This window comes from Geospiza fortis, unplaced genomic scaffold (genome assembly GCF_000277835.1).
Source record: "Geospiza fortis unplaced genomic scaffold, GeoFor_1.0 scaffold85, whole genome shotgun sequence".
Taxonomy (NCBI): Eukaryota; Metazoa; Chordata; class Aves; order Passeriformes; family Thraupidae; genus Geospiza; species Geospiza fortis.
This window is the reverse complement of record NW_005054358.1, coordinates 274130-285529: the sequence shown is the minus strand read 5'-3', so window position 1 is coordinate 285529 and position 11400 is coordinate 274130. Positions and strand designations below refer to the sequence as shown.

Here is an 11400-nt window from a genome sequence, read left to right as displayed (position 1 = left end):
GCCCCAGAGGTGCTCCCAGCCCTGCTGTCCCTGCTTCTGCCTTGCGGCTGATTTGGAGCTTAGGGCTGAGCTGTGCCCCATGTTCCCCACAGGCTGGGGCAGCAAGCACAACGTCCATGTGGTGGAGACCAACTACGAGGAGTACGCCTTGGTGGCCACCCAGATCTCCAAGAGCACCGGTTCCTCCACCATGGTGCTGCTCTACAGTACGTCTGCCCTGGGATCCCCATGCTGTCCATGCCCCTCGGATGTCTGTCTTTCCCATGAGAGAAGGGCAGGTTCCCAAGCTGGGGTGACCTTAGGGGGATGATGGCTGGATCAGGACCCACTTGCAGGGCTGCCTGTGGGCCTGTGCTGGTGGGTATGGGGGGACTTGCCTCTCACCCTGGTCTTGGCTGCAGGCCGGACAAAGGAGCTGAGTCCCGAACGGCTGGAGATGTTCACCCAGTTCTGCAGGGAGCAGGGCCTGACAGACGATGAGATCCTCATCCTGCCCCAGACGGGTGAGACTGGGAGTGCAGGGATGGTGTTGGGGAGTAGGGGGTGAGATACCACAGGGGGACTGAGAAGGAGGAGACCCTGCTGGCTTGTCCCTGCCTCTCTATGGGGCCAGCCATGGGGTGTCCCCATTCAGGATCCCTCAGGGGGGCTGAGTTCCCACAGCCCCCAGAGGAGCTGATCTCCCTGTTTCTTCCTCTTGCAGACAAATGCATGGCAGATGCTGCTTAGGTGAGTCCTGCCTTCACTGGGGCTCAGACCAGCCCTGTGGGATGGTGTGGGGATGCTTAAAGCCACATCACTCCACAGAGCCCCCAGCCCCTCCACAACCCTTCCCTGGGTTGCTGCTCTCCTCACATCGACTGGGGATCCGCCACCCAGCCCTGTGGGGTGTCTACCCACTCAGTGTGAGGCTAGCCAGGCCCATGTCCCCCCTGTGTGTTACCTGGTCTCCCACAGCTCAGCCATGCTCACCCCTCATCTTTTCCAGGCAGAGCCACCAGCTGCTGCCAGCCCGAGCCCCAACAGCACCGCAAGCTGGTGACCACCCTGCCCCATCTGAGCCCCAGTGGCCCCCCAGCACCACAGCAGCCTTCACTCCCTGTCTTCACAATCCACACCTGTATCCCTGTCTCGATTAAAGCCCATAAAAAAACAGCTCTTGCCTGCTGGATTGTTGTGGGGCAGGCCCAAACAAGGCAATGGGCAGGGGAAAGCATGGCCAATAGTGTTGGGACTGGGGTTAGTGGTCAGGGCTGACCCCAGCTCCTGGCTATGGAGCTGCTGGGGTGAGACCCCATGTGCACTCACAGCCCTGCCCCATGGTGCTGCCTGGCCACTGAACCTGGCCTGTCCCACAAAAAAGGGTCCCTGAGTCTAGGACCCCTGGGGCATCTGCTCGCCCTCTGCTCCTTGGGCACCCTGGGCTCCCCCAACCTCCCTGCCTTGGTTTTCCTGCTGGAGAGCAGGCTGGCAGCATGGGAATGGGGCGATGGGCAATCAGGAGGTCTCCAGAAGTTTGGGGAAGGATGGACATGAAGAAGAAGGATGTCTGTGAACTCTGGGTGTGGCTTGATCCTGACCACCTCCTGGGTTCCATCCCATGAACCCGGACCCTCTCCAGCAGTGGGGTCTGAGCCTGCTGCTACCAGCCTAAGAAGCCACCACCCCTTCTGAGGGCACTGGGCTGTGGCTCAGCCTGGGGTAGAACACCAACACAACCATTCTCTGGCACTGAGGATCCTGAGGCAGGATCCGTCCCACCACTGACGGACCCTAGAACCAATGGGATCAGCCAGGAGGGGGCCCCTGGGATGCATGTCACACTCCTCCCCATACAGAGCGGGCACGGGGCAGCACTTGGTCCTGGCATGCTCTGGGCTGGGTCTCACACAAGGCTTCATTCATCTGGAACTGGGGGGGACAGGGCCAGCACTGTCACCTAAGCCAGGCACAGGTTATCCCTGCTCTTGTGTAACCTGTTGCATAAAGCTGGGCAGGAGTGCTGCCAGGAGTGGGGGCTATAAAGTGGGTGCAGCCTGTCCTGCCCACATCTACTCCAGGGTGAGGATGACAGCAGCACTGCCCAGCCTGGCTCTAGCCCTGCTCTGCCTGCTGCAGGCAGGAGCCCAGGTGCCCGTGCAGCCGGACTTGGACACTGAGAAGGTAAGAGCACACGGTGATGCCTGGCACATCCTGCCTGGACTGGAGGGGCTGGCTGGGGCAGGGGGCCTGTGCTGCACCCCTGGGCACTTGCCAGCCCCATCCCTGAGCCAGCTCCAGGGCAGCTTCCAGGACAGCCTGTGCAAAACCAGGTTAGTCCTGGCTGCTGTGTCCAGCACCAACAACAGCCCTACTGCAAGGACACCAGCACGTGGGGCCATGATGTCTGCAAGCATGTGGCACTTTCCCAGGTGCTGCACCTGTACTCTTAGCATGGGGCAGGACAGGGTGTTCTGCATGCAGGAAGGTGGCAGTTCCCCATGTTTGCCTGGCTGGTCCCCACAGAGGGTGGCAGGTCTGCCACCACCAGCTGGCAGGTTCCTATAGTGGGCTGTCATGTTCGCCATGGTGGAGGGCAGACCCCCCCGGATGGTTGCAGGTCCCTGAAGAGGGTGACAGGTCCCCACAGAGAGTGGCAGGTCCGCTGTAGCTTGGCAAATTTCTGCAGTGGGCTTCCAAGTCCGCTAATGGAGGAGTGCAGGTCCCCCTGGCAGGTCCCCACAACTTTTCCAAATTCCACTGGTGATGTCCTGCTACAGTTTGCAGGGGAGTGGCATGTCACAGCCATTGCTTCCAACTGCTCCGTCTTCCTGAAGATGAAGGATGGGATGAAGTCATCCACGGCCATCGTCAGCTTCACACCAGAAGGGGACCTGGCCATGAAGTTGGTCTTGCCCCTGTAAGTGTCTGTTCTGCTCACCGTGTTCCCTGTGGGCCAGGAACTCCCTTCCCCCCCACGGCAACTCTTCCACTGCTCTGGGTTGCCCAGTTGTGCCTCAGTGCATCCCCCTGGGCAGGCTGGGCCCATCTCACCCTGCTGCCTTCCCACGTGTCTAGTCACATTTGTCTTTTTCATGTTCCTTTTCCAGGATGGACAAATGCCAAGAGTTTGAGCTGCTCTTCCAGCAGAGCGGGCAGGCAGGGCACTACATGGGTATGTGTGGAGAGGGGCTTTGGAGCCATGGGTACCCCGAAACAGAGGGCATCCTCAGCCCCCATGCCTCAGGAGTAGTGAGAGGTGGGCTTGGCCCCTCTGCCTCCATGGCTCAGCAAGAGGTTGTGGGTGGGTGGGCACCTGGCTCCTGCACAGGGGCTCCTTCCTCAAACCCCTTCAGGCAAATTTGAGGTTTGAGCACTGAGTTGTGGGCCTCAGCAGGGCCCAGGAGGGCTTAAACTGTACCATGTTACCCAGACAGTCACCTCTGGGGTCCTTAGGAGCACAAGAGAAGAGGAATCTGCGTGTGATAGAGACAGACTACAGCCACTATGCTGTCCTGCACGAGGTCCAGCACAGCGAGGCAGAGCCCAGCACAGCGCTGCAGCTCCTCAGTATGTTGGGAGTGGGGACCTGGCTCCTGGAAAGGGATGGGGGCACCAGCAGCAGGCAGGGACTGGGCTCCCCACTACCACCCAGGGCCACCACCAGCAGCACCCCATGTCCATCACCTAGGGAATTAATTTTGGGGTGAATGAAACCTTGCACTAAAGAAATCTCCAGCTGGTTGTGGGTTCAACCAGAGCCCCCTGCAGTGTGCAAGCCCAGCTGCAGCATCCCAAGCCTGCCTGACCCAAACAAATGGGTCGCTGATCCCAAGAGGCTTGTGACCCTTTGCTGCCAGCCCAGGGCAGCTGTGGGTTGCCTGGTGTCCACCCTGCGTGTTCATTGCTTCACCTTGGCCCTTCCCTGGGGTCCAGCTGCTGCCCCGCATTACCTGGACCCCCAGTGTGGGGCTGGTTGCTGGGATTCCTTGCATTCACCAGCCCCTACTTTGGGTCTGTGGCTGCAGCAAGGGAGCAGGACGTGAGCCCCCAGCTCCTGCAGAAGTTCATGGAGCTCATCCCCACCATGGGCCTGACTGAGGACATGCTGGCCATCCTGCCCAAGTCAGGTGAGTGGCCCAAGGCCACAGGGTGGCAGCTGCGGCCCCTCTGCATGCGGACTGTGCAGGGGCTCGGGGTGCTGCCAACTGCACACTCACCCTTCTCTTTGCTTTCCAACAGATCAATGCACCGGGGACATCAGGTGAGTGTGGCCGGGGAAAGCTGTGACTCCCTTTCAGCATGGCCTGGGCTGAGCAGGGACTTGGAGGCCCTGGGGGATCCCCCACTTGCCTCGGGGCTGTGTCACCTTGGCTTTGCCCTGCTCTGACCAGTCATCTGCCTGTCCTGCCTCTGCAGCTGAAGGACCACATGTCCTCCAGACCTAGCGGACGATGGGCTCTGCACCCCACTCCGTGGTGCTCCTTCCCATCCTCCAGGCTCTGGCAGACCCCCTGCTCCATACCAGGATCACCATCAACCTCCTAAATAAATAGATGCAGCAGCTGCCCCAGAGCTCGGTGCTTTGTTGGCGGGAGCAAGGTGGTGCCAGGGCCCCCAGGCACCCTGAGCCCAACAGTCCTGGAGCTGACCCTTCCTGTCAAGCCCCCACAGGTTTAAGGGGCTCCCTGGATGTGATTTTTGCTGTGCCCAGCATGGGGAGGATGGAGAGCGGAGGATGGGGAAGGTGCAGGCGAGCAGCTGCCAGGGGAGGGAAGAATGGAGCCAGGGTGGACAGGGGCTGGCACGGCCTAGCTGGGTAGTCTATAGCTCTGGGCAGACAGGGTTAAGCAGTCAGGCTGCCCAGTGCTGCCTGCAGGGACACCTCCAGAAACCCCATTCCCTGCTCAGTCCTCTCCCAGGCCACTCCGCTGGGAATGGGGTGGCACCAGGGCTGCCTATGGCCAGACTGAGACCCACATGCCTGCCACCCCCCTTGGTCCCCCATCTCACCAAAGCAAGGCCATGCTGCCATGAGCCCCAAGGGCAGTTTTTATTCGCCTCCACCTCCTGCACAGTGAAGGCAGCCTCTGGTCCCCCCTCTGCCTCCCTGCCCTGCAGTCCCTCAGTGCCCAAGCAGATGTTGGGCTGTGACGCCAGAAGCCTGGCAGAACCAGGCCACAGGGGACATCACACTCTGGGAAGGAGGGACACACTCCCACAGCGACATGAACCCCTCCTTCTGCCCGCCCTGCTCAGGGCGCAGCCCGCTCGGCAGACCCTGCGTGCCCCAGCGAAGGTGGGAGGCCGGTGCAGGCACCCCGGGTCAGGCTGTGCCTGCGAAGGGCTGGATTTGGGCAGGATCCCAGCAACTGCCCTGGGGCACGTTTCAGTCCGGCCAGAAGAACGGGTCACCGCGGGCCTTGGTGAGCTGGGCAACGGGGCTGCCCCAAGGCCGGTGCCGGGAAGAACCTCCCGCTCCTCCTGGCAGCCCTCGGCAGCCCGTTGGAAAACAACCGTTCGCTTTGTTCTTTCACAAGCAACTAAAAAACCGGGGGAAATCCCAAATTTCAGCAGTGGTGCAACGGTTCCTGTAACTCCGTTTTGGGGCCGGCAGGCACAAGCCCCGCTCTGCCCCAGGGCTTTGTTCACCCTTGGCTGCCCTGCGGATCGGATCCACCCCTTGCCCAAACAGGAGCGTTCCCGTGGGGCTCGGCTCGGCTCCAGCGGGGGCGGCGGAGGAGGGAGCGCGGAGCTATAAATCCGACAGCGCCGGCACCACTCCCCATCCCACGGCTGAAGGCAGAGGAGCTGAGGCGAGATGAGGACCGTGGGGCTGAGCCTGGGGATGGTCCTGCTGTGCTTGTTGCGTGTGCAGGCTGGGGACCTGGGAACCGCGGAGCCGGACGAGAGCAAGGTGACCCTCAGCATCCCGGGAAGGGGAGGGAAGGGAAGGGAAGGGAAGGGAAGGGAAGGGGTTTGTTCTCCAGTCACCAGCAGAGCAGGGAGGACTGTAAAGGTGTTTTGGTACTGGAGACAGCTGGGGTCACTACAGCCACCATTTGCTTTGCTGACACACCCAGGTGAGGACAGTCACCCATCTCCTGCATAGGTGTCCCTAAGGGAATTTTGTTGCCTGGATGGGATGTAGGTGTTCCATGGACTGAGATTGTCCTGGCTTGGTCCCTGAGGAGGAGACACTCTAGACTGCTCCTCTGGACTCACAGTGTGCTCTCACTGCCAGATTGCAGGAACATGGTACATCACTGCTATGGCCTCTGACTCCGAGAGCTACCTCCAAAATAAGGACCAACTGAAGATGGCGATGGCCAACATTGAGGTCTTGGGGGATGGTGACCTAAAGGTCTCCTTTGCAATTCCCACGTAAGTCCCACATGCTTTTCTCCACAGGCTTCACTACCAAACTCCTCCCTGGACCTTCACTGGCGGGTCTCCACCTCAGTGCACTCACCAAACATCTGGGCAGGGGTTCTGACAGGAACATCAGGGGCTTGGGACAGCTGTGGGCAACCCATCTTTAGGGCAGACTCAGGAAAACACTGGCCAGGACCAGTGCCACCACAGAGGGTGGGACAGGACCCTACAATTACAACTTTCCCAACAGAACCAGCCTCATCCCAGAAGCTCAGAGCATGAGTGAGGGCATTGATAATGCCCAGGTGCCAGCACTGTCCCCTGCCAGCCCAGGTACCCATTGTTCTAAGGGTGGTATCTGTCCCCTCCTGCCCTGGCCACACCATCACATCTCTGAACAGCAAGTCTCACATCTGGGATAGCAACCCTTGAACAGGGAAGGGGAGAGGGAGTCGCTTCACCTCAGCTGGAGCATCCTTCACTGTTCTGCAGCCCTGGGAGATGTATGAAGTTTGAATCGATCTACAAGCCAACAGGCAGCCCGGGTGAATACTACAGCTCTGGTGAGTGGGGGCGCCTGGCTCTTGGGGCAGGATAGAGGCATGTCCCACCATCCCTCTGGCTGTTCCTGGGGACATGGCCCTCAGGACTGCCTGCCCCTTCAGCATCCTGGGTGAGACATCCTTCTGTGTCCAGGCACCAGCTACACCCCAGGGCTGGTGGCCCAGCAGCATGGCAGACCACCCCCCAGTCCCTCCCCCTGGGATAAACACATTGAGACCAAGTTTAAACCCTAGGAAAAAGCAGATTCCTTCTGCAAAGAGGCTGTGAGTGGATGTTCCCAGGAGATGGAGCAAGGGTGGTTTTGCATCATTCCAAGCCCAAGGAGCAGTCTGACCTGGCCAACAGCCTGCACTGACCATCCGCAGCCCTTTCTGCCCTCGCTTCCCCATCCTTCTGCTCTGCTGTGGTCTGTAGGCTCCCCAGGCTTCCTGAGGAGCCTTAGCAAGAGGGAAAACCAGGATGAGGGGATATCAAGGAAATTCAGGCTTGGTGGGCTTCATGCTCTTTACAGCCCCTTTGCAGAGTGGGGGTTTCCCGGAGGAGGTAATTAATTTTTCTCCACATCCTTTTGCAGACAGAGGCAATAAGACGGTGCGGCTGGTGGATACCGACGGCAGCTCCTACATGGTTGTCTTTGCTACCAGAGAGAAAGAGGGGAAGACCTTGCACATGCTGAGACTTTACAGTGCGTAGCCAGCAGTGCTGAGCTGATCCAAGGGTCCTGCAAGGCCAGGAGCCAGGGGATATTCTCTCTCCACTCCTGCCCTGGATGAGGTGCAGGAGTGGGGCAGGGACTACATGTGTTCCCTGTGTGGCAGGGAAGGAGCAGGGGTTTGGGATGGCAGGAGAGGTTGGGGCTCAGGCTCCCAGCACTTTGCTGCAAGTCCATGGCATTGGGTAAGTTTCTTGGTGGAGAAGGGTGGAGGGTGGGGGTCCTGCTGCACAGGCAGAACAGAATCAGTGGGGACAGGAACCAAGAGAGAAGTCACTGCACTGGTGTCAGGACCTCTGGCTCATCTTGTATCTTGGGTGGGGCGTCTCATGTGCCTGGCCACCACTGCTCTCCAGGACCACCACCAGTGCCTCCAGCCTTCTCCCAGGGACTGCCATCCATCCCACCCTCAGGTGGACACACCAGCTTCCCAGGAGATGCAGGGTCAGGCACAGCCTGGAGCTAACTCATGTCTTTGTCTTTAGGCAGAACCCAGTGGGTGAGACCCAAAATCAAGTTGCTGTTCAAGAGACTTGCCATGCTGAATGGCTTCACCGACGAGACAATCTGGATTTTGCCCAGGCAGGGTGAGCACTGCCCAGGGACATGCAGGCAGGGACCAGCTCAGCCCATCAGTACCACCACTTCATGGCCTGAGCTGGCAGGAGGGAGTGCTGGCAGCCAGCAGTGCTCTGGCTGGGCACAACGAGCAAGAAGAAACCCACAAGTTCCTTCTGAGTAGTCTATTTTGGGTGCTAAATGGGATTATTCAGACCACAGTGCCAGACTTAGGCTTTCTCTTTGTTCCCACAGAGGAATGCAGACTTGGTGAACCATAGGTGAGTTGCTGCAGTGCAAAATGGTGTTTGCAATGTTCTCTCCTGGAAATTTACCTTCTTGGTGCCCCCAAGACAAGGGCCACCGAGAACTCTGAATTCCTCTGGTGTGAGCTGGTGCTGGAGCTTGCACACAGGTAGGACCATTCCTTTGGATACTTCTCTACAGCAGGGACCCCCAGGTAGCAGTACCCAGGGACTCCCAAGGAGCAGTGTCCAGAGACCCCCAGTGGGAAGTGCAGTGGGAACATGGGCACGTGAGCTGAAACCACCAGAGAAATGTCTGCCCAGCCCTTTGAGCAGTGAGGGCCAGGACACCAGCTCCTGCCAAAGGGACCTTGGGCTTGTGGACTGGCAAACCTGACCAGAGTGGGTTGGTGTCTCGCCATGCAAACCATATTTGCTGTTGCCCCCCTAGCCTGTGTTTTCTCACCATACAGCTGTAGGGGTTACTAGAAATCCATTGCTGGAGATGCCTCACCCTACAAATCTGGGGAGAACTGGAGAAGAATGCCCTGATGCTAATGCAGAGTCCCACAGGTCTCCTTGCCTCACCCAGACACCACCTCTCCCACCTGTTTTCCAGAAAGTGCAGACTGGCTTGTGGATGCTCCTGCCAAGCAATACAAGACCCATGCTCTGAAGCTCCAGGCTCCTGCTCCACCATCCTTCTTCTAAGCTCTGTTGTCAGGACTCTGACACAGTCCCTGCTCCTCCAGCACACAGTCCCTGCTTTTTGCCAAATAAACATAAACCCTCCCCAGGTCTTGGTGTAGCTGTCTGGGGACAACCTGGGGTGCTGGGCCCTGTAGTCCCTCCCGTTGTCCTCCTTGGGGCTGTGGATGGTGAACAGCCAGGAGTGATCCCAGCTGAGCTTGCCCAAGTGAGGGCAGTTTCAGAGCCACAAGATTTTTCCCTCCTGGGTGCCTTCCAGAGGGGCAGGACCAGGCCAGGCAGAGGTAAGGCAAAGGGTGCAGTGAGGCTGGGAATCCTGTGGGCAAGAGGGGATGCATGGAGAAAGGCCACTAAGAGTGAGGCTGGAGTTTGGAGGGCTGCATCCACCCGCACCATCCACCACCTATCCTCCTCTTGCCCCGCAGTGGCTGCAGCTCTCTACTCCCTGGGAGCCCCAGGAGCTCATCCAACAGCTCAGGCTGAGCCAAGGCAGGGCAAGATTCAGATTTGGGACCTCTCTGCCCCACTGCAAGCTGTTGTGGAACATGGCTATCTGAATCCTCTGGAGCCAAACCTGGAGAGCTGCCTGTGGTTTCTGGGCACCACACAGAGAAAAACCCCGCTGGAGCTGGGGTGTGAGGGCACACAAGCTGACAGTTCAGTGTTTTCTGGGCGTGAATCCCATCCGTGCAGAGCAGGCAGTGGGTCCCCATGCAGCACTCCACAGTCCCTCAGCCTTTCCATCAAGCTTGCATCTGTCTCTGCAGTTCATCCAATACTCCTTTATCCCCCCACAAATCTGGCCAGGTGTCATCATATATCTGATAAAAAGGGACTTTTCTTCTCTGAATGTTCCTAAGGGCTTACTGGGTTTAGGCACCTACTCAGCAACGGTGGCATCCTGCAGCAAGGAGCTTCATTTGCCTCTGCTCTCCCTTTTGCTTGTCATGCTGATTCCATCTTCAGCTGCACAGCCAAGGGCTGTGGAAACATACCAGGGCTGGTGGGGACCAGGTTGGTGCAGTGGGGATCAGCCCAGACACCAGGGTCCCAAAAACTGATGGAGACAACAGAAGGGTGTTGGGGCAAAGGAAGTGCTGGGACGGCTTTTGATGGCTGAGGAGCAGTTTGATCTTGAGCAAGATCATCTCTATTCGTGCTCCTTATGCTGTTCCAGATCTTAAATCTTTGACAAGCCTCCTTGTCCTCCCAGCCTCCCCTCTCACCCTTCTTTCTCCTTCCCATGTTCAGGCCATGCCCCTGCTGGGGCTGCCTGGCCAGACCTGGACCTCCACCTCCCTGAAAAGGTGGGGGTACAACTGAGATTTACATGGAGCCTTGTCCTACTCTCAGATCTTTCTAATATCTCCTCATGCTGCCCCCTCTGGCACTCACTGCACGTGGGTGAGACGTTTTACCAGATATCTGTCAGTCAGCACAGTGACCCCTCTGGGTGACTTTCTTCCCTTTCTCTCAGCCACTCTTTACTGGGTGGGTGACCAAGCACTGGGACAGGCTGCCCCGAGAGGGTCTGGAGTCATGTCTGGAGGAGCTCAAAACCATCTGGACACAATCCTGAGTGACTGCTCTGGGGGACTCTGCTTGACAAAGGAGGTTGGACTGGATGAGCTTCCAGTCTGAATCATTCTGTCATTTATCTTAGTGAGATCTTCTTCCCTAACCTATGCCAGCTTATCCCCTGCGAGCTTTGATAGACTTGCCAGGTGGCATGGGGATGTCCAACATCTATGGTCTTGCTGACTCCTCCAGAGAGGTGTATTTCTGAGGTGTGATCTTCCTGCGCAAAAGTTACAGTCAGTCTGCCCTGTGTCATAGTTTGCCAAGACATCAACCAAATCTGGCATTTATTGCAGCTTTTGTGAGTATCTCCTACACTGTGAGGGGACCTACTTATCTGTTGTCTCTCTGGCCACCTCTGCAGCCTGGCACATTCTTCTTCTCATTGTCTGGTGAAAACTAGAAGGCACCAAAGGGATTGTAAGTGGCAGATGGGGTGCTGGAATGATGTTCGAGTTATTTTGTCTGGAAATGTCATCTCCTCTGTCTTATTACTCACTTGCCCTTCTCTATTGGCAGGACAGAACTTCTGAAGTGTTTGCAGAAGAGATTGTCCATTCTGAGGATCCACCAAAGCTCCTTCTTGGCCAAAGTGGATGCAGGGTTTCTTCACTTTTCTATCAGCTTCTTTTCTTTGAATTTAACCAGCTACTTTCAAATATTTTCTAGTATAAATTCCTG

At 57.9% G+C, this 11400-nt stretch overlaps 3 protein-coding genes across 4 annotated transcripts in view; all 3 read left to right on the top strand.

Annotated features, from left to right (window-relative positions):
• LOC102038910 (lipocalin-like) overlaps nt 1-1155 on the top strand; it is a 2571-nt gene extending 1416 nt beyond the window's left edge. The window contains 4 exon segments of the mRNA XM_031059252.1: nt 1-206; nt 402-503; nt 704-729; nt 989-1155. The exon segment at nt 1-206 is cut by the window's left edge and continues 53 nt beyond it. Of these exon segments, the coding sequence (XP_030915112.1) occupies nt 1-206; nt 402-503; nt 704-729 (334 nt within the window). The 3' untranslated portion in view covers nt 989-1155.
• Nucleotides 1156-2055: 900 nt separating this feature from the next.
• LOC102032950 (lipocalin-15-like) lies at nt 2056-4542 on the top strand. 2 transcript variants are annotated; one of them, XM_005423780.1, is made up of 7 exons: nt 2056-2163; nt 2760-2899; nt 3090-3154; nt 3436-3549; nt 4008-4109; nt 4222-4243; nt 4399-4542. In XM_005423780.1, the coding sequence occupies exons 1-7, from the start codon at nt 2068-2070 to the stop codon at nt 4400-4402; spliced, it is 543 nt and encodes a 180-aa protein (XP_005423837.1). In that variant the 5' UTR covers nt 2056-2067; the 3' UTR covers nt 4403-4542. The 2 variants fall into 2 exon arrangements, with proteins under 2 accessions (XP_005423837.1, XP_030915117.1); XM_031059257.1 differs by lacking the exons at nt 4008-4109; nt 4222-4243; nt 4399-4542 and having other exon boundaries at nt 2068-2163; nt 3436-3689.
• Nucleotides 4543-5414: 872 nt separating this feature from the next.
• LOC102032670 (extracellular fatty acid-binding protein-like) lies at nt 5415-9232 on the top strand. The gene is made up of 7 exons (XM_005423778.2): nt 5415-5896; nt 6224-6363; nt 6847-6917; nt 7493-7603; nt 8116-8217; nt 8444-8469; nt 9053-9232. The coding sequence occupies exons 1-6, from the start codon at nt 5801-5803 to the stop codon at nt 8467-8469; spliced, it is 546 nt and encodes a 181-aa protein (XP_005423835.1). The 5' UTR covers nt 5415-5800; the 3' UTR covers nt 9053-9232.
• The last annotated feature ends 2168 nt before the right edge of the window (nt 9233-11400 follow it).